This window comes from Diceros bicornis, chromosome 39, assembly GCF_020826845.1.
Source record: "Diceros bicornis minor isolate mBicDic1 chromosome 39, mDicBic1.mat.cur, whole genome shotgun sequence".
NCBI classification, from domain to species: Eukaryota; Metazoa; Chordata; class Mammalia; order Perissodactyla; family Rhinocerotidae; genus Diceros; species Diceros bicornis.
In genome coordinates, this window is record NC_080778.1 from 17,851,472 (window position 1) to 17,873,820 (window position 22,349).

Genomic DNA, 22,349 nt, shown 5'->3' on the forward strand with positions numbered 1-22,349 from the left:
TATAAAGGCAAAACCAAAAAGGTAGCGAGTTAGTTGCAGAAGAAAAAGCAAAGGTACCCAGGGGAGGTTGGGTTGCAAAGCTGGAGTTTCTAAAGCATCACCTGGAGTGTGTCAGAAATGCAGAGTCTCGGGCACGACTCTGACCTATTCTACTTCAGTCTGCACTTCAATAAGATGCCAGTGACATCTGCATGCGCGTTAAGGTTCAGGAAGCACTGCATCCATTGCCTCAGAGTGTGACCACGTGGAATAACTAATAGATGCAGATTAATCCCGATGCACTAAATTAAGGGCTCAGCCATCAGGGCACAAGGAATCTATAGCTTTAACAAGCACCACAAGTGATTCCTATGTACTTAAAATTTATCCTATGTGATTCTTATGGAATTTTGCAAAACACCGTTCTATATTTTAAGTCTTCCACTATAATTCCACACAATTTTAAGCTACCATCCTGGAACCACCTCTACTTGACTAATGGATGCTTAAGTCATTAAGCATCCGTTTTACCCTTTACTCGTATATGGCATTAAAGAAAGTGTCGCACAGACAATAATTTTCTAAGAGTGGGCAAGAAAAACAAACCAAAATATTAAGATCCACACCCCCTTTAAAACTTACCCTCTCACCCAATATTTCTCTAAATCTCTACTTGAAAGCTGACATTCCATTGGTGGGAGATGTGGGGTTATGCTGTTACAGAGTTATATTTGATTAACTACAACAGTCCATGTAAAGTTAGATAACGTGACAGTGTAATTATACAATTAAATAATAAATAGAGGAGCCATTTTAAAGAAATGGGGCTGTGAGTGCTTAGGAAAGGGCATCAAAAAAGAATACTTGTAAAGTCAAAAGGTCAGTTAATATCCATAGCACTTAAATCTTGGGTCCAAAAAGGCCCTACGTGAAATTTAACCTTTCAGAAGCTATTCTGGTGAAACACACCAAGTTCCAATCTTCTTCATTTGTAAGGCAGGATCACCAATTTTTCCCCCTAGTAATGAGATCACAGGTTTATAGAGACAAAATGCCTCACAATAAAGAGTGTGATTAATGAAGAAATTTACCTCATGTTGGCATGTTACCTTACCAGCAAAATCCATGTTTATGGATTTTGTTAGAAAAACAGACGAGTGAAACTTATACTTGGAAGGTTATAATAAGACAAACACAACAACAAGAATATAGATTAACGATCATTTTTCAAAAGAAACATGAATTTGGTTTCACTCTATAATAAAGTTCTTCACACAGCTGGTACCAATATTTCTAGAATATAAAGAATCCAGCAAATCAACATTCTGACTTTTTCTAGATAGTTTATATTCGTGGCAAATAATTAGAGCAAACTTATAATGCAAATTTTAAAGTTATGAATATAAAATAAAGGCACTAACTTGGGTCAACAAGAAGAAATGGTAAGATGTAGGAAATGAGTAATTTATCAGCAAAGCCACGAGCACATGGTCTAAGTTTGCTGCAAATTTTTAAAGCTTTTGCAATATTCTTTCTGCTTGCTCTATAACAACTTTATGGCCTATAAAACATGGACTGGTTATGTAGTTAACCATATGGTAGTTAAAATGCACTTGCCCTAAAAAGCTTGATCCAACTTGAAGGTGGCAAAAATCGAAGAAGCAGCCAGGCATTTAGGTATGCTCGCAGCCAAGGATGCTTGCCCGCGTTCAGGACTGGTGTTCAAGTCCTGGGCAGTTCAGAGTAGGAGCAGACACAAGGTTTTCTTCCCATTGGCATCCACCATAACTGTAACCACGAGGCTGATCTTACTTTCAGAACTGGACACCAACTTGGAAAATAGGTGAGGAATCTTTCAGGTTCCAAGGGTCCAAAGAGGCTATGAGTTAGTACCAAACATTAAGTTGGATATACTCTATATGAAAGCTGGGGCATCTGGAAAAGTCTAGATCAACCTACACCATCCCCCCCGCCCCCCGCAAGATCTGGATACACTAGTCTCCAGGGCAAGCTCTGACTTTCTGACCAGACAAGAATCAACCTTCTCTCTAGTATAGAAAACTATATTTAACAGTTATATAACTCTTGGCAAATACTTATTATCAGGATTGGTGAAAAATGAACACAATAGAGAGACTCATTTCTTTGCTTACTTTCACTCCAAGCTAGCCAGCTAATATCAGGACCGAGGGATTAAAGAGGAACAAGAAATGGCCTGATGTTTTACCCGTGTCCATGTTGGGCTGCCAGGAATGACAGTGCCTTTTATATTTTCAAAGGTAGAAAAAAGTAGGATGTGAAACTCGGGTCAACAGGGGATCCCTTCATGGATGAATCTTAAATAGCAACATGAATTGGGCCCTGTTCCAAGGAAGTCTTCATACGTTCCAATACCAGGCCACGTATTCTAGGCCACTGCACAAGCCTACTCTTCAGACTGCCAACCAGGCGCTTTATAAAATAGAATATCTGAGATCTTTCATAGCTGTAGTTTTTAGCCAAGCTTACTGCCCCAAATTAAACACCTCCCCAAAATTACCAATGACAGAAATGAAACATTTAAAGCTAGGTCATATAATGGCACATAATATGAGACTGCATTTGCTAATGGATAACATTGTTTATGTTGATTCATTGCTTAGAAGAAAATTATAGTTTTCTCATATAAGGAAAAATACCTCATCAAAACTGTCTAGTCTTGTTCTCACCTCCCTCAAAATAATTGAAGATTTCCACCCTGTCTGGCCTAGTCTTCCTAAAACAACTCATCGATTATTAATATTTATCTCTACAGCCACACTATTTATTCAACACAGTAGTTAGGAGCCTACTGTGTTGGCTACTGAGCACTTGAAATGCAACTAGTCCGAATTGAGATGTGCTTAAGTGTAAAATATATACCAGATTTCAAAGACTTAGTATGAAACAGAAAAGTATAAAACACTTCATTAATAATTTTTATATTAATTACATGTTGAAGTACTATTTTGGAATCGGGTTATATAAAATCTCTTAAAATTATTTTCACCGGTTTCATCTTACTTTTTTAAATGTGGCTACTAGAAAATTAAAAATTATATATGTGGCTTGCATTATATTTTAATTGGACAATGCTAATCTAGAAGTCTTCTAGATAATTCTATTAGTCTAAGATTTGAATTGTCTTCCTTATCAAGCTTTGTTCAAATAATAGTGAATGGAGAAGTGTATACATTTCAAAGTTTGGCTTTTTAAAAAATCTATTCATTAATACACAATATTGTTATGAGTTAGCAAAAACAGAGTTGGTAGACAATCGCTGTGTACTAGATATGGGGGCAGCTGACTTCCCGTGATAAACTGAAAAACCCATATAGACAGCTGTAGAGCAAGAAAGCTTTATCACACCCTGCCTAGAGTGAAAGATCTTGGCAGGCTGTGTTCATGTTTGGGTAATTTGCTACTTTGCTTTCCTTTCCTTCTCACAACTTCTCTTTCTAACCAATTCCCAAACACAAGGCTAGTAATATAGCAACTTCTGAGAACTTGCCAGACATTGCTAATGGTCCACATCAGTGGACCTTTTGACCATGAATAGCCTAAAATAAGGTGGTCCTACCCACCTTAAGGCTCTTGGTCCATCTGACCCTTGGAAAACCTGGAGGTGGTGGCGGTGGAAGCACTTGTAGAGGGACCTTGGAGTCCTAACGATTCTTACTAGAATTAGCCTACAACCTATCAAAATAAAATATTCCTTCTCGCGCCATCCTCAATAAAAAGAAAAAATAGCTAGACAGCTCCCATGGAGATGTGCTTTCGCACATTATACTTCACGACAGGTCCTTCTCTCTAATTTTTTCTAGGTGAAAGAGCTCTAATTCCATGGCTTTTGTTTGCTCTTCAAACTTCTATTATTTTAATTGCTCTCCTTTGGAATGTCACTGCCAGAATCAAAAGCAGCACTTCTTGCCTCTAACTTGTCTCTCAGGCTGCTTTAGGGTTGAGGCAGAACTTTCCATGGCAAGTAAAGCCCAAGCTTCCTGTGACTGTGTTTACATGTTGAAGGGGGGACTGATGGGTCCAGAGTGACCACCCTCTGCCACGACTCCCGAGGAGAGCTTTACAAGGCAAGGCAGAGGTCTACGCACAGCAGGGGCTGAGGAATGATCAGGATTTCCAAATTCTGCTCACTGCTATTCTAGACTTCAAATACCTAATGTGAGTTCCTTGGCAAGACAATCATGGAAATCAAGAGAATGTGTTGTGCTCAAGACCAAGGAATAAGAAAATTACGTAGTTCCTTATTACACTGCCTGAACTACTCAAAAAGGGGAGGCAACAGAGAGACTAAGGTATAAGCAAGAAGTTATTCTATCAGCCAGCAAAGCTCATTTAATAAAGAGCCAGTTGTTGGTAGATCCTCAAAGTTGGAAACAACTGACTTCATGATTTAAAAAAAAAAAATCCAGGGGCCAGCCCCGTGGCCTAGTGGTTAAGTTCGGTGGCCCGGGTTCACTGGTTCAGATCCCCGGTACGGACCTACACCACTCATCAGCCATGCTGTGGCAGCGACCTACATAGAAAATAGAGGAAGACTGGAACAGATGTTAGCTCAGGGCTAATCTTCCTCAAGCGAGAAAAAAATAAAAGAAGAAGATTGGCAGTGGATGTTAGCTCAGGGTGAATCTTCCTCAGCGAAAAAAACCAAAAAAAACCCCAAACTTTTAAGGGTCAAAGTTATAAGAAAGATACATTCATATATTTCAAAGACAACACCAGGTATTTGAGGAGAATCTTCTTCCCCTACATCCCTCTGATAGTGGATTGCTTAATAGATAAAAGCCACTCCATTGCGACATGAATTTTCACATCTTGGTTTACTAAAATACCAACGTGATCCTTGCTGTAATGGCAGGGCCAGGACTATACTTCCACATGTTCTTTAATGCTCAGAGTATTCAATCCGGGGAACATGATTTTCATATTTATTTGTAGCTGTTTGGTAATGAAGAAGTAAAAAATCTTGTTACCATGTTCATTTCTTGGTTTTGACCAATGTACTACGTTTAGGCAACATGTTAACGTTAGGGGGAGCTGGATGAAGGGGGTACGGGAACTCTGGATTATCTTGGCAACTTATCTATAAATTTAAAATTTTTCCAAAATAAATAGTTAAAAAAATCTTGTTACCACTGAAGAGTCAGTAAAGCAAGTATTTGAACCAGAAGATCAAGGCTGGGAAAAGAAATTTTGCAAAAGTGCTCTTGTTCAAACAAGAGGTGAGGAGTGGAATGGGGAACAAAGATTCCTGCAAGCTGTGAAGTCTGATACTAAATATTTGGAGAATTTTACTAATTGATTCCTATGCTAATCAGTGGAAACTAAGAGGTACCCTGGCTACTGCAGTTGAGTAGGGATTAAGTCAGGTAGTTAATACGGCTAATGTATGAGAGAAGTTGCCTTAGCTAAGTGGTAACTCCAGAATTTCTACATTTGAGGGTACAGGCACACCAGTCTGGTTAAAAGGGAACCTAAGGGAATGCCCTTAAAGTTTTTTTATGCAAATGCAGCTGTTTGTACTTTTACTGTCTGCTTTTTTGTGGAGATTTAGTGTGGAAGATGAAAGAGATGATGGGGTAGGGTTAAAGCTAAGCTATGGGTTGTGTTATCACTTTGAGAGTGGACTGTTGATTGTCCACCAAAATCCATTCCCCCTTCTTCAATGAATAGTTTCAGCTGAGCACACTCCCCAGCCTCCCTGCCATTAGATACGGCCGTGTGGTCAAGTTCTCACCAATGGAAGTGGTGTGTGCCCTTTTGGGGTTCGTTTCTCAAGCATTAGACATCATCCTTCCACATTCTTTCCCCTTCCCAGTGGAACCCAGATGTGCCTGAACCATGAACGTGACACCAATGTCCTAGAGTATGGCAGAGCATGAAGACAGAAAGAACGGTGCAATAACTGGGTCTGGACATGCCCTGAGCCACCACTTGAAAAAGTCTGGTTCTCCTGAGGCTGACATGCTGGAGAAACCATGTGGTGAGACCACATCGATATGCAGAGAGATGCTCAAGGAACTCCAGCTGTGTGGCCCCCGCTGTTGGAGCGTTTCCAGCCAAGGCACCAGTCGTGTGAGTGAGAACCCTTCACGATGACCCCAGCACTGTCATGCCTGCCTGCAACTCCATCAGTCCCTGAGCCAGGGCCACCTGGCAGAGCTGCTCCTGAACTCCTGACTCACAGAAACTTTGAGAGACTATAAATGATCGTTGTTGTTTAAAACTACTAGGTTTTAGAGCGATTTGTTATGTAGCAAGAGATAACTTGAACAGTCTCTATTAGAACAGGTCAGCTTTACCATAATATGCCACTGCTTTAACTCTAGATCAAAATTATCCTAAACAAACAAATCAAACCAAAGCCTCCACGTTCATTCACATGTGTCATTACTTTTAAAAATTTTATAGATAGAAGAAAAATAAACAGAGAGGTTAGGTAACATCAGGCTCAAAGTCGAACTGTGAATCAGAATCTACAGTTTCTGATTTCTAGTCTATTATTTTTTAGACTTGGATATAGATGCATAAAATAGTAGGGCAGAAAAGGAGCTTAAAGATCAGGAAATGAAGCATTAAACATAAGCTACTTGTATAAAGCCATGGTACCAAGGCTCCAAAAAGGCTTCCATAGAGTGTGTGTGTGTGTGTGTGTGTGTGTGTGTGTAAGGGAACAAATATGTGCCCAACCATGTGTATAGAAACAGCTCAGAGGACCAGCCAGAAATGAAGTTATGACAACACTCTCTCCTTTGGTTGGAGGATTTGCATTTCTGCCGAGGCTCTGCCCCATCAGGTCTGTATTGCAATCTTTGGGTCTCCGGCTTCCTCATGTGTAAGTGAGGGCGCCAGACTAAATGACTTCCCTAGGCCCCATCCAACCTTCAGGACATGCCTCCAACCCTGAAATAAACAGCAAGTCACTGGATGCCATCACTGCGTGCCCCTTCCTGGCTGGGATCACAGCAAGAGCAGTAACCACAAAACAGCAATTTTCTTCCACCTCCTTAATGCCAGGTCTTGGATGATGAAATATATATTATTGACTTTGCCAAAGGCTACACAACTCTATTTTTAATTTAGATTAAATAATAATCTATGCTCCAGGTTCACTTAGAACAGCATTTTCCTGGGAGTGTGGAAATCTCAGTCTCAGGAGTAACTAAACAATGATAGTTATATATACAGACTCCATCTGTATTGAACACACGCAGTTCCAAAAACATCTCTCTGCAGCTGAGAGGGAGGCATTAGGCTAAATAACATTTTCTTAAAGAAAAAGGAGGAGGAAGGAGAAGAGAAATCCACGTGACTCACAACAGCACTCTGAGTAAACAAATCCATCCAAAGAGCACACTAAAGATTTTCTTAGAGAAGAAGAAGGAAAAGAACTCAGCGTCTGACAATAGATACCCGAGTAAATAAATCCATCTGGAAAGTACAAAATCATATTAAATTTCATGTTCTTTCACATTCTTAAGGGTATAGAAAATGGTCATAATATACAGTTGAGCAACATGGGTGGTTTACAAAACATATGTACATATGTGAGCCCAATTTTAAATTTAAAATGCCACATTTATTACCCACATTAGAAAAAGATTAAAAAGATACATAATAAAATATTAACATTGGTTTTACCAAGCAGGAGAATGGATGATTTTTTTCCTTTGATATTTAGCTGGAAAGACCACTTTTCTTCCACAAGTGTATTACTTTCATAATCTGCAAAGGTTATTTAAGGAAGTTAAAATCACCACCTCAGTTTGTATCAAATATTTAAATATTTTAAATTAAAATAATTGATTTTTACGTTCAATATATGATGAATGAAAAGGGATGCCGATAGATATATCTTCTTTCAAAAATATTAGTATCACTAAGTTACAATAATTAATAAAACCAGATTTCAAAGGGCAACAGCATTGAATATAATGCATACCTCCTCCGCAATCATTCCTCCAAATAAAAGTATTTCTTACCAATAAACACTCAAAATAGAACCTGCATTTCCTTAGTCAACTTTTGTTACCACCAGACTCAGACTAAATTTCATCAGTACAGTTGCTAAGCATAAAATTTGCAAACATTTATTCTGTTTCCCCAGCTCAGCCTGCACGAACCTCATAAAGAAAGCACATTAAAACACTGAGCATTCGATGCACGACAACTCAGGATTATTAGTTTTCTCCCCAGAGTCACGAATATCAGCTCTCTAGAGATTTCAACCTAACTTTAAAGAAAGAGAAAAACCAAACCAAACAAGGCAAAAACCATTTAAGACAGACGGAGGAAAAAAAATCACCTTCTAGACTAATTCCATTGTTGGAGAACTCTTTTCAGTACATCGTGTTTATAATAAAACAGTTGTAATATATCCAAGCCAGCTGCTGTCCCCGCAGTGTTGTGCAGAAAATCCCTGGCGACAGTTTCTCACCGTAGTGGCCCGTCTCCGGCTGCTCCGAGAGGGAAGGAACAAGCTTGTCCGGGCATCCTTCTGGCACATTCACATTAGCACCTACCTGTCTTCTACCCAGGCTAAGCCACATCTTCTGCCTTGATACAGTTGATACAGTGACCTCACTGGGAGCTCAGTCAGGTAAAATAAGGCTGCACTAGTCTGTGCAGCTCCTTCCGTAGAAATATTGCATGAGTCAGCTTTTATCTCTCAAAACCCAACACACAAAGGCTTTACAAAAACCTGATTTGCAACTTTCTCCCTGCCTTCTTCCCCGTAGTGTGCAGACCACAGGCGTCAGCATCACTAAGAGCCTTAAATGAAACATGACATCATTCAATTGAGAAACAGGACAATAGACACCACTGTGGGTAACTGGAAAATGCACACTTCACTGAGCAACACCCTGCCACTGCTATTCTTTTGTAAACATCAAATACAACCCACACTCCTCCGAAGCAGGCGGGCCTCTACCTTCCTGGCTCGGCCGCAGTTCTCATTAAACTCCACAAAAGAAGTAAGACCTTGGAGCTCTGATATTTTCAAGTTCATTTCCTGAATTACAAGTTTGTTTCAAAGTAAATGGACACATCTTTAACTTAAGCTTTAAAGTGAAGTTTGGAGGGTGGGGGTGGGTGGTGAATAATACTTAGCTGAAGGAAGTTTGGATAATGTATGCAGTTTCCATTAACAAGATATCTAACACAGTATTTTTTTTTTGCTGAGGAAGATTTGCCCTGAGCTAACATCTGCTGCCAGTCTTCCTCTTTTTGCATGTGAGTTGCCACCACAGCATGGACACTAACAAACTGAGTGGTATAGGTCCACACCTGGGAACCGAACCCTGGCCACCGAAGCGGAGTACACTGAACTTAACCACCAGGCAACCAGGGCTGACCCTCTCATACAGTTTTAAGTAAGCAAACTTAAATAAGGATACATTTAAGCTTGACTTTTTTAAAAACGGTATTTACAAATCGATCTGAAGACAAATACCTAAAATGTAAACTTACAAGCATTTCTTAGAAAATCAGTTAAGTTCTGTGATTTTATATTTATAAATACTAAGTATGATCTAACTTCCACTATTTAGTAGGAGACACCTTCAAATTATTTTGGGTTTTGATTTCCTTAAGGCCACTTCTCCTTCTTAAAATGCTATAGATATTTTTATATAAAGATTCAAAAGGTTCATATTTGAAACAGACACTGAGTTCTTTAGATGAAGGTCTTCAGAAGTACAGAAAGGTTACTGAAAACTGATACCACTGCACCATGGAGCTAAAACTCAAAATATGGATTATGCCCATGTATAGACACCTAAAACTAAACTATTTCAAAGGATCAACATCCTTAAAATAGAAGTTCCATTTAAAGCATTCATTTGTGGTTACGGAAAATAACATTAGCTGATCACCTTTAACATAGCTACTTCTATCATACCCATCAAGTAACTTTAACAACATAATAGGATAATTTGTTTTAATACGTATTTCCTTTCAAATAAGGCTGAACACATACAGGGCTACTTAAGTAAGCCATTTGAATGGATTTATCAGTCAGTTGAGAAGACAATGTGTTGCAATGATTTCTCCCCCACAAAATTCACTAGTTTGATGGAAATCACTAATTCACAGATGCTGAAAAGGCAATTTGAGAGGAAGAGTCGTCCCTGGGCTGTGGGGAATCGCTTAACCCTCCATTTTGACCTCCACAGTAATCTCTCGTGTCCCCAAATGATGTCCCCCATACCCAGGACCGCGTCTCCGTGTCTGTTTAGCTAAGAGTCAGCTCAAATCTTACTAGCCCCATCTAGTCTTCCACAGCAAGTCCAGCCCACTGGTCTTTCCATTTGCTAAACGGCTAGTTATCACACTTAGAGTAAGCATCTCACAGTCTCATATTTAATTTTTTTTCTAATCATCTCTCTCTTACCCTGGATTATCAGCTTGGGGAGCAGTGAACCTTCCTATACTGTTGACTTGATATTCACACAAAAGATACACAGATCTAAATTCTTAGGTGCAGTAGTATATGCAGAGGCTCCTGGCTTCTTCTTGACCCAGCTGTTTTCTGTGTATATCTCAGATCACAAGTTAACTACTTCCATCGTCTAATAAAATATTATTGTATTTGAATTTTTTTTCTTTTTTGCCAAGAAACATATTTTTTAAAAGCCATTTCTCAGAGATGCTGTGTACATTGCAAGTGAACAAACACAACAAAGCTGCTTTGAGTGTGCATGGGGGCAGTCTGTAACCCTCTCCATTGCACAAGTGACTTGGCTTGAAGGACCGCTTCGAAGTGACAGCACAGGCCATATTTGGTCCCATGGGACAGTCATTTGTCAGTTCACCTGTGATTCCTGCTTTAGCAAAATCGTCAACTTGTATAAGTAAATACCTCTTATTTCACTTGCAAGTAACTGAAACCACTCTGTATTACATCCACCAACATGCAAGGTTCATAGTATTTTGAAGCTAGTTTTCTAAATTATAAGGTTTTTCAGAGCAGGGAACACACACAAACACACACACAGAGACATTTTTTGCCTTTATATTTATCCTAGGACCAAGTATTTGCTGAATGAATTAACAAATGGATAGTGCATAGGGCTCGTGCAAGGATAATACAGAAATATAACAGAGAGAAAGAAAAGGAAAGAGAAAGTTACATTTCTTGACCAACATTTAAGGTTCTTTCATACCTGAGAGCAGACCAGCCTTCTGTGTCTGTATTTTCTTAAAGCCTCTGTTTGTTGCACCTTAGCTCTGTGATGGTTCTGCTCTCCTGTCCTTTCCATCTCATATCCCACACACCTGTTACACGGGGCGTTTAACAGTCCTTGCAAGTACCCTGCTCTCTTGCCACTGGCCTTTTGTGCGTGCAGCAAAATCAATCCCAAGAAATGGAAAAGACACAAATACGGGTAGCTTTGCTGCTGTCTGCTGCATACTTTATTTGGCAAAATTAACAGTAGGTGAAAAGATTGTTTTTGCTTGGCAAAATCTCTTTTTAAATAATAGTGAGAGTGGCCACAGATAAATCGCACATTTGCGCCTTGTTGAGGAAAAAAGATAGTCTTACTGGAAAGCAGCTCTTGTTAATTCCCTCACAGCACTGGTCACACAATCAGGAAGTATGGGAACTATTCACAGTGTCCCCACCAGGAGTGGGGACCAAGAGGCAGAAAAGCAGGGCCCACAAGACATGTCTACCAGCCAGCAAGCCAAGTGCAGCCAGCCTTGTGGCCTCATTGGAGGAAAACCAGAAAGCTCCACCATTTAAAAACGTCGCTGCCCAGAAATCTGCCACAGGGCCTGCAATTTATGAGAAACCAGCTCTTTTTGATTTAAGGTGAAAGTTGTCAGTTAAAACTCTCTCATATCCCCTGGGAAGGGTTATGGAGTCATTGCCACATTAGTGTGAATTAGCCTGCACATCCTTCTGAGGAAGTCCACAGGTCTTGTAGGAAGGAGGCCAGGATGGGCTTGTCTGGTGGGGCTGGGGAGGCTGAGTGGAGGAAGCCCAGATAGCATGAGGTTTTAGGGGCTTAAAAAGGTCTGACCTGATTCAGATACTTGGTTGACTTTGCAGCCAGGCAACAGCTCCAAGCAGCTGGGCAATGAAGGATGAAAAGAATGGCCCAGAGAAAGGAAGCAGGGCAAAGGCATGCATACGTTTTTTGGATTCAAGGAAAGATTTTGCCTCATATAATCAATACTGGCTAAGGCAGATTTAGAAAATAATCTTACATTTTCAGATACAAAGGTGCTAGAAGTTATAAGTGGTATTTCAAAACACAACTAATAGTTTACATATGGAACATAACAATTTAAATGCTGGAGGAGGGGGGGAGCTGTTTTTCTTGTGATTTAAGATATTGCCATTGTGACACATTTCCCAAGAAAAATGGGAAAACCAACTATTTTCTAAAGCACAGGCCATTGACAAAATATTCTTAATTTTTTTTTTAGTTTATTAGAACTTTTTTCTTTGAAAGAAAAAGGCATGAGATTACATTTCCTAAGTGCATGCCACAGAATAAATGTGATAAACATTAAAGTCAATTGCAAGCCAAGAGGTGTCACACATCCCCATTGATGTCCCTTAGGAGGATACACTAATCTTCCTCCTGAAAGTAAGATGAAATGTACTAACACCCGTCTGCATTAAGTTGTTTATTAAAAAATCTATATATACTCTTCCAGACAGTCTAGCCTAAACCCAAAAAATGTCACCCACTGTAAATTCTGCCTTGCTATTGTTATGCAAACCAAACTATACACTTTGTCAAACTAACAAAAAAGCTAATCTGGTTTTTTCTTTCTAAAGGACTATTTTCAAAATGCAATGATTTTAATGGCAAGTGAGCTTGTCTTCACAAATTTAAAAAGTGTTTACTCTCAGCAAAAGACATAGGTCTAAGGCAGACTAAATACCCAAGTACAGGAGAAATTAAATGAAAGTATTATTTTTTGTTAGTCCTGGAGTATTGAATCTAAGAATGGAAACCAAACTATAAATAATAAATAGTTGCCAGCACTCAAATTATCCAACTGAAAATATAATTCCTCATCCCCTAGTGCACTAAAATGTCAGTACTGAGGCATGGTCATAAGGATTTTAGAAAACAAAGACACAAAGCCCATTATTCACAACAGTTTTCTCGGCCCACGCTTACCTTGCAATCAAGTCACGATTTAACTTCTCCATCATGTATCAGTCAGCCATGAAAACCAACTGAGGTCGCCTGGAGGGGCACACATTCTTGAACTCTAAAATCCTCCATGGGCTCATTTTTCTGTCTCTATGACAATCATTAGCTCCATTTTTCATACTGTTCTTTTATCAGGATATTTTGGTCTTTATTGTCCAGAAATGATGAAATCAAGTCTTAGTTATTTCTGAACTGAATAATTTTTAGATATCAAGCAAGCAATATGTTACAAATAGTCTCTTGCTTTCCATACTAGATCAGTCCCATCTTTGAGGACACCCTGGGAGGACTCGCTGTGCTAAGCACAATGAACTAATTATCCCTCTAAGAATGCAGTCTGTTTCCAGACGCATTTTTCTCCAGGAGATAACACACATCTAATCCATTCATAACGAAAGGCATTCAACACAATCTATACTTTCGAAAACACTCTTTAAAAAATGTACTTGAACTTGTGGAAGGGGCTTGGAGACTCTGTTGAAATCCTGCAGCAGTATTTTCCAAAATAATAATTAAAACAAGAATCTATTATAGTTTCAGAGTAACAACCATGGAGGTTCATAACCTTTACGTGAGCTCGCAAAACCATCTCATGTCCCCGCAGAGAGGAGAGACGAGCCCCCTTGGGTAGGCTTCCCCCCACAGCTCCAAGCTCGACATGGCTAACAGTACCCCCATCCTGTAGACCCTGCGATGGTGGGCTCAGAGAGACATTTATCAAAAGCAGCAGAGGTGAGGATGTAAGCTTGTGGGGGAGACATAGAGAAGCCGCTCAGAGCAGCCATAAATCAGTCTCTGAGCTGGTTCTTAATCTTCCCGACAACGACTGCCATCCTTTAGGATCGCCACCATCAGTCTTCTTCCCCCAATCCCAAGGCTGCCTTCAATGTCACCGTGGCTGACAGTTTAACCTCTAGATGGATGACCTGAGAGCAAATGGATTTACCCCAGGGGAGGCTATCCCATTTCTAGAACTGAAGTGAGGCGGTTTGAGCTTCTATTCATTTGGCCTCCTGAACCAAGTCATGAAGACAATCCTATTAGGGCACAAATTTGTAAAGGGGCAAATACAGATCTCAGTCCAGGAAAGCAGAACTTATTCCTCTCTAAAGGAGCTGAGATGACTTATTACTCCCCAGGATTTTTTTTTTTTTAACTAAAGACAGCAATGAGGGCCGCCAACCTTAGGGATATGATTACAACGGGCTTAAACACTCCCATTCAAAGCACACACAGCAACAATCTGCGGACCTTTCTCCCTTCACACCTTCTCTCTACTCCAACTAAGAGCATCAACCACTTACTCACCCTCGTTAACCAAGGACCCACCCAATGCCAGGTTCATGCTGGGCTCCATGAAAAGACATGAGCTTTGCCTTCTGGAAGCTCCTGGCTAGCATCAGATAAGTAATGGCAAGTGTGATGAGTGTTACGAAGCATTCAACAGCTGCAGATGTAACAAGAACTGTGTCCATAAACATTTCCTCTATTTTCCTAAACTGTTTTCCCCCTATTTTCAAGCTGCCTTTCAAGTAACATTAAAAATGGATAGCAACTTTATGTTGACAGGAAAATCAAGCTAAGGGAGGTTGCCTTCATATATAGTTCCCTTTCCAATCTTGGAGGGGGAGCTGGGTTGGACTCATCTTTCATCTCATATTTAATTACTTGGTATCCAAGCTGAAAGCCAAACTTGCTGGAAGTTTTTGAGTCTAAACACTTGCCTAATTCCCAGTTCCCACAGAGGGACATGAAGTAACTTGTTTATGTTAACAGAACAAAGGGAACAGAGCTCTCTGTCAGGCTGCAGGTTCAGTTTTAATTAGGCCAAGAAACAAGTGTAACTAAATTTATTTTGGTTTACTATGAATAGAAATTTTCGAATCCTTTACAAGAAAGAAGGAGAAAAAGCCAAAACATTCACACTAGCGGTTGAGAGGTGCGGGATTATGGGGGACCCTCACTACCCACTGTGATCTAGTTTCTATATTTTCTTGAATGAATATGTATTATTTGTGTAGTTCAAGTAGAAAAACAAAAAGTAGTTTACGTGATGTTTATTGCCCATGTGCTGACCCCTTCCTGCCCCCATCTTTCTCTGCCCTGCTCTGCCCAGGTCTGCACGTCCTGCCCCCTACTGGCTGCTCCCCGTTGGGTTTGGCCAATATTATGAGGCAGGAGGAGAGGGAAATAGGTGCATTTATTCCTGCTCCCTGGCTGATTTAGGGATCTGGTGTTTAGCAGTGGCTGCATCTGAGGCCACCCTACCTCCATAGTTCCAGCTCTAATTGGGCTCCTTTGACTATGTTGTCCCTTTGTCCCTGGGGGGTCCGTGTGAGTTGTCCCCAAGAACTGCAGTTAAGGCTTCCTGCCATTGGTCCAGTCTCTGGGTGCTTCACATTCCTTGCTGGCTCACACACACCTTAGCCACATCACCTTTAATGAAGTAGCCCCTTAATTAAACTCTCCGTTGGAACCAGCTGAGCTAATTCAGTTTCTTGCCAGGGCCCTGGTTGATACAATGTCACACTAACTCCAGAATCTCTGGTCTGAGAGGCTAACAGTTGGACTTCACATGCTTAGTCAGAATGTTGACCATAGCTTTTTACTGGGTGATATATTGCCAAATTTTAGCTTTTTTGATTTACAGCCTGCTTGATTCAGGTCAATGAAACAACCACTTAATTAGAACCTATTCTATGCCAGAAGCATATTTTTGAATTTGATATCTACCAATATATTCATTTACTCAGCAACATTTATTGAGCAGCTACGATGTGCCAGGCACTGTCTTAAGCACTAGAGATACAACACAGAACAAACCAGATAAAAGTCCTTGCCTTGGGGCCGGCCCCATCATCTAGTGGTTAAGTTTAGCGCACTCCACTTCAGCGGCCTGGCTTCAGATCCCGGGCGTGGACCTACACCACTTGTCAGCGGCCGTGCTGTGGCAGCGACCCACATACAAAATAGAGGAAGACTGGCACAGATGTTAGCTCAGGGCAAATCTTCCTCAGGAAAAAAGTATCCCTGGCTTTATGGAGTTGGTTTTTGAGTGGGAGATGAATGAACTGAAATCCTACGATACCAGTATACCAACATTGGAAAGACACTTTGAGGTTTTCTAACCTAACGCCTTATCTGGTGTTTGAATGATCACTTACAATAGCTCACTGGGCACGCCCAGTCCCTGCTTGGAGACTGTCAGTTTCTGGGCATTTGATCCCCGCTCAGATAGTGCATCACACTGTGTGGCCGTTCTAATCTTTAAAATGCTTTCTCACACTGAGCTGAAGTTCTTCAACGACCACTCTAGGAAAACACAGGACAAATCACACCTCACCTCACCTCCATTTTGAAGTTCATGAATTATCTGAGATGCTATCAGGTTTCCCATAGGAATTTGTCTCCTCATTCAAATATTTACTGAGTAATGCCCTAAGCGATCCCTGGAGGCAGGGTTCAACAGGGTGGGGGGACGGGATGGAGAGTTGCCCCGTGTGGTGTGGGGAGCGTGGGATAGTACTTACAAATGGCATCTGATTACCTTCTCCATGTGTCTCAAGATCTTGCTTTCCTAAGCTTCCACCAAAGTCTTTTCAGAATCTTAACAATCCCCATGTCAACTTACTACTGTAAAAACTGTGGAAAAGAGGCCATTTTTAGAGAACGTCCTCTGGGAAATAAATGTTCTCCCTGCTCTTCCTGAGTCGACTTTGAGATGCAGCAACAACACTCTGTCCTCAAAGGGCACGGAGCGTGGCCAGGGAGACAGACACTGACCAGCCGCACGAGTAAGTGATTAATTCTCTGTGAGATGTGTGCTATGCAGGGAAGGCAATGCGTGCTATGAAAACATGGAAAGGGGCCTGCTTTGGGGTGGTCAGGGAAGGCTTCCCTGCAGAAGGGATGTGTGGACTGACACCTGAAGGCTGAGAAGAGGTTAACTCAGAGAAGCCAGGCAGAGAGAAGAGACCGTCCGCATTGTTTTACTTCCTGGAAGCGTAGGCTGATAGGAGACTTGGCATTACGCCCACACAGACCACCCAACCTACATCTTTTTCTGGACAATCTTGTTTGCAAATATACTAGTGCATATCACAATTAGTAACTATGTTTACTGTCACCACGCCTCCCTATTAAAGAATCTTCTAGTTTCCTTCTCTACTCTGCGGTGACCTCTTCCTCTGATCTGCAAATATCAGCCTCTCTCTTCTCGGCTTTTCTTACGCCTCCTCCAGACACGGGGCAGAGCTGCCTGGGCAGCAACCATGACTATGTTCTTACCCAGTCATTTGGACAGGCCCCCCTAGTAGGTGTGGTTACAGCAACTCACAACATAAACTTCCGTGCCCAGCATTTTCATCTAAGTATAATCAGATTAAAATGAACATCAAAGGAGCCCTAAAAGAAGAAGGGGTCACAAAAGGACAGACTGGGGGAGGGGTCACTCCACTCAGTTTGTCATGCTACTTCTAGAGGACTTAAAAATTGACCGTGTGCATTTGACCCTTGAGTATTTCCCAAGACCAGGTGGTCACCTTTCCCAAGGGACCCAAAGCCAGAGACAAATGTCCACTGCCAATATGGCTCCAAACATTAGACATCTGCTTAGGAGTCTGTACAAAGGAGGACATGACAAAATGGCAACCCCCAACGTATCAAGCTGCTCTAAGAGTATTGGAGAGTTAGCTATTCCCAATGACTGTTGGTTATCAGCCTGGTGATGTAATAAAAAAAACCATCCCCAAAGCTGAACTTATTTTGTTCAACCTAAACCATCATTTACTGCTCATGAAATGACACATGGAAAGGACACAAGACCCGGAGGAATTTAGATGTGTGGAATCTCAGTTCCACCAGGCAATTTTGTTATCTTGGGCAAGTCACTATTGGGTTCCAGATTCCTTCTGGATTAGTGAAATGGAAACTCTGGGGTCTATGACATTCAAGAAGACTTTCCAAATCTATGAATCTGAGATTCCGTGGTTTTGGGTGATGTATTGACACAATGACCCATGTCTTACCTCCACAGACAGTCTCTCTTGAGGCTCTCATACAACTTGAGGATCTTAAATGTGGTCCCATTGTTATAGTCAGATAACCACGAATTGATGCAAAACCCAGGAGCATGTTCCTTCGTATAGGGAAACTGCTTTAAATGACCTATAATTCTTTATGTGGCAGAACTTGTGATAAACACTGTAACTCAACTATTATCAACAGAAAGATTCCCCACAAAGTTTTTTAACAATATCATCTTACAGTAGACCAATGTCTAGCATCAAGATCATGCTTTTTACTTATTCATTGGCATCATCTCCACTTTCTGCAAAATTGCATTCTGGAAACCAGGTTATAACAAATATTATGCAGTAGTTCAGTTTACCACAGGGATATATAATTTGGGGTTGCATTCCAACCAAGTACCTGCCCTAAGATACTCCTAGAAGAGTGATAACATAAAAGTTGATATCACTGTACAACTGCAAAAATTATGCTCCTAGAATACACAGATAATGTAAAGTATGGCTTGTTCTGAATTATCTAAAGAGCTCATATACTTTAAGAACACATGCAATTATGGTGATTAGAACAAATCCATTGTAATGACCGTCCAAGTTGAGCCTCCATGGAAATTGGGCAAGACTGGGAGACTCTTTGCAGCTGCCGCTCGACGTGGTTACTTGCTTTGATTGACTGGCTGATGGACTGATGGGTTGATTTTCAAGGGGCTTGTCTAAGATGGCTCCTAGAAAAAGAATCCTGACAATATCTGAAAGCGGGATTCAGATATTTTCAGGTGTACGTCACAGATTCTGTGTGGGGAGCTGAGGGTAAGGCTGGAGGAGAGCGATCTGATGGTAACGAAAGACTTGGTGGCCCCGGGAGAGCCGGAGAAGGAAGTCTGGCATGATAAACAGAAGCAGCACAAGGACATGAGGGTCAGCGGAGGTACTGGTTTCTGATTTCCTAAGTGGCAAGTACTCAGGCTGGCCTCACCCCCACCATCCCGGCAGCCTGCGAATGCCCTGGAGAAAGAAGAGACTGGGTGGTAGAGATAACAGCTGTAACACCTCAAGCAATAGCTGTGGGGTTCTTCTATCTAAGAGAAGAAGACACAAGAAGAAAGGGAGCCCTTTCTCCTATCAGGAGAGAGGTGAGCATCCCGGGTGTAGGGGTTGGGTGGCAACCAGGTGAACTGCCAGGGGAGCTTGGAGACTCCCAATATCTCAGGGCAGGGTCTCCCGGGAGGGTAGGCATCCTGGAGTAAAGGGCAGTGATAGCACAGCAGGGGGAATGGGAGCCAGGGAGAGAGGCACCGCCTGGGAGTAGAGGGAAAGGGTGGGGTCTGGTCTCTGTGCTGGTGGGAAGGGACAGCTGAGCTGGCAAAGTTTAGTTTTTTAATGTGACTTAACCCGTACCCATAGGGCCGGTGAGGCCTGGTATAAGCCGAAGACTCCCCTAGAAGTTGTGATCTGAGGCTGAGCAGGCAGAGTGTGACCTGAAGACTTGTTATTTGTCAACACTGCATTTAAATTTCTTTGAATTGGTGAACCAAATTTTAAAAATCAGGATATTTTCCACAAAAATCCAGATTTTTGCTTGGGGAGGGGAGGCCAAAAAAAGAAACACTAAACATCAGTCACCACTAGTCTTACATCCCCACCCAGCAGCCATGGGTGGAGCTAAGCTTGCTCCCTTTGCCCTGGCCGTGAACTTTACATTTTGCCGCAGTCCCCACCACTCCCTTCAGTATTACACCCATCCACCTTCACTCCTTTACATGATCTGCCTGGCCCCAGAGCCTGGAGGCCTTTGACTCTTGGTTACAGACATGGACACATTTGGATACTACACTGTATACTAGGTTAGCAATCCTGGAATGAGCAGATGCCTAGAAATAATCTGGTAAGAATAATTTATTTTTCTTGTAAGTCATAAGAAAATGAAATATACAGAATTAAATATATCACTTGTTGTTTGCTACTCTATACAAGATTAGGACAAAAAAATGTGCCATAAGACCAAAACCACCATGGAAAGATTTAATGAGGGGAGAAGGGAAAATGTCTGCAGTGGAGTGGTGGGGAGAATATTAATTGCTCATCAGGAAACTTGAATTGCCTTTACCATTTAACCACATGAGCTCTTATTTTCGTTTTTCTACTCTTTATATTAATCAAAGTCTTTATCCTACTAGTTCTTTTATAAACCTACAACATATCAATAAAGGCTAGAATTTGTTCAGGGTCTCTGTGAAGAAATTAAGACTGAAGAAGCAGTTTAATTGGTAATTCTGCCAAACCAAACACCCAAATAACTTGGTGTCATAGTTTTTGACATTTAAAAATCCTGGGACAGTAAGACAAAAACCACAGTTCTGTGGGGCTGGCCCTGTGGCCTAGTGGTTAAGTTTGGCATGCTCCACTTTGGTGGCCCAGGTTTGGTTCCTGAGTGCGGACATACGCCACTCGTCAGTGGCCATGCTGTGGTGGCGTCCCACATACAAAACAGAGGAAGACTGGCACAGATGTTAGCTCAGGCCTAATCTTCCTCAGCAAAGAAAAAAAAAACACAGCTCTGGAAGAATGACACATTGTCTGGCAACACTTGGGGGTCTCTCCCATCTACAGACCCTCATACAAGTATTGAAGTGGGGATTTGTTTTTGATACTCTTGTGAAAAACAAGCCACGATCCACTATAAATGTCAAAATCTACATACCATATCCTAATCGCATAAAACATCAGTTTTGTTTTTTAAAAAATAATAAGGCAGAAGACTTAGAACTGGAGATCCTAGTCCACCAGCATAAACAAGAGCTGTAAGACGGGGTTTACGGGCAAGAAAGAAAGAGGATTAAGCAGTCCCCCTAAGTTGGAAGTGCATTTGTGCATTTCTGACACTGAGCGTTTAAGATACCCAGAGGCGTTCGTTAATCATCAGCATTTTTCCTAGAAAGGGGAAAAAACCCCACCCTGCACCCCACACCAGTGTTTACTGCTTTCTGAGCCCTGGAGATAAAAATTTTAATACACAGAGGCCTCCGTGAGGATTTGAGGACGTGCCCAAGTCTTTCTGAAGAAGAAATGTCTCTGATATGTGATATCTTCCCTCAGGAACATGAGGAGGAGGGGGTGGGTGAGGGGGACTGAAAAACAAAACCAGCTACTTGCCCCTAATCCTGATGTGGTAGAAAAAGCAGAAAGCTAAAACCTTCCCTGAGGGAAAAAGCGACTCCAGCCTGAGATGGATCCAGTACGTCTAAGAAACTTCAGGCTACTTAACGTGTTTACGGTTCTCGTCACAATTTTGAAATGTGTTTACGAGGCCACACGTTTTGGGCACACCTTGTAGCTGGCCCCTGGCCTTCAGGCTCAGCTGCCATGTCACAGTGAGGGCCAGAGCAGGGCAAGGCCTGGAAGACCCCGATTCAGGCCAGATGAGGACAGGCTGGTGTCCGTGTCTTTCCCCTGGGATGCTTCTCTGGAAACCCCGTGACATGAAAGTGTTAGAGAGCAGGGGGTTCTTTTTCTCTTCTGCATCAGTAAGTCCCATTCCATGATTTTATTTAAAAAAAAAAGTTTCTTTGAAGATGGGTTAAACCATTTATAATTTATGAAAATGAGTGTTCTGATGGTATACCTTCAAAATATACTTTGCATTTCAGTTTTTGGTAGATATTTAGAAATTTTAATCTATCTAGATATTTTAATAAATCAGTTATCATCATGGTGCTGTAAACCGGATGCATGATGAATGAAATTGGCGATTGTTAGTACATGCTCTAAACCAGCATTTTTCCAGGTGTGGTTCAACACCTCTTAAGTCACTGTTATGGACTGAATTGTGTGCTCCCCACCCCCCAAATTCACATGGGGAAGCCCTAAATCCCAACGTGACTGTATTTGGGGATAGGGCCTTTAAAGAGGCAATTAAGGTTAAATGAGGTCACGATCTGATAGGACTGGAGTCCTTGTAAGAAGAAGACAACAGAGTTCTCTTTCTCTCTCTGCTAGAATACAGAGCAAAGGCCATGTGGGGACACAGCGAGAAGGCAGCCGTCTGCAAGCCAGGAAGAGAGGCCTCGGCAGAAACCACCTTCCTGGCATCCTGATGTTGGGTTTTTAGCCTCTAGAACTGTGAGAAAAT

At 41.5% G+C, this 22,349-nt stretch overlaps 1 protein-coding gene across 6 annotated transcripts in view; it reads right to left on the reverse strand.

The window, feature by feature from the left end:
* PLEKHG1 (pleckstrin homology and RhoGEF domain containing G1) overlaps nucleotides 1–22,349 on the reverse strand; it is a 229,177-nt gene that overhangs the window by 94,224 nt on the left and 112,604 nt on the right. Inside the window, exon 1 of one of the 6 annotated variants that reach the window (XM_058534147.1) lies at nucleotides 8,453–8,809. The exons of 3 other annotated variants lie outside the window; for them this stretch is intronic. In XM_058534147.1, the coding sequence (XP_058390130.1) occupies nucleotides 8,453–8,564 (112 nt within the window). In that variant the 5' untranslated portion in view covers nucleotides 8,565–8,809. Of the gene's footprint in view, nucleotides 1–7,656; nucleotides 7,728–8,320; nucleotides 8,810–22,349 lie in introns of those variants that run through there. 2 more of the 6 variants (XM_058534148.1, XM_058534151.1) reach the window with 2 other exon arrangements.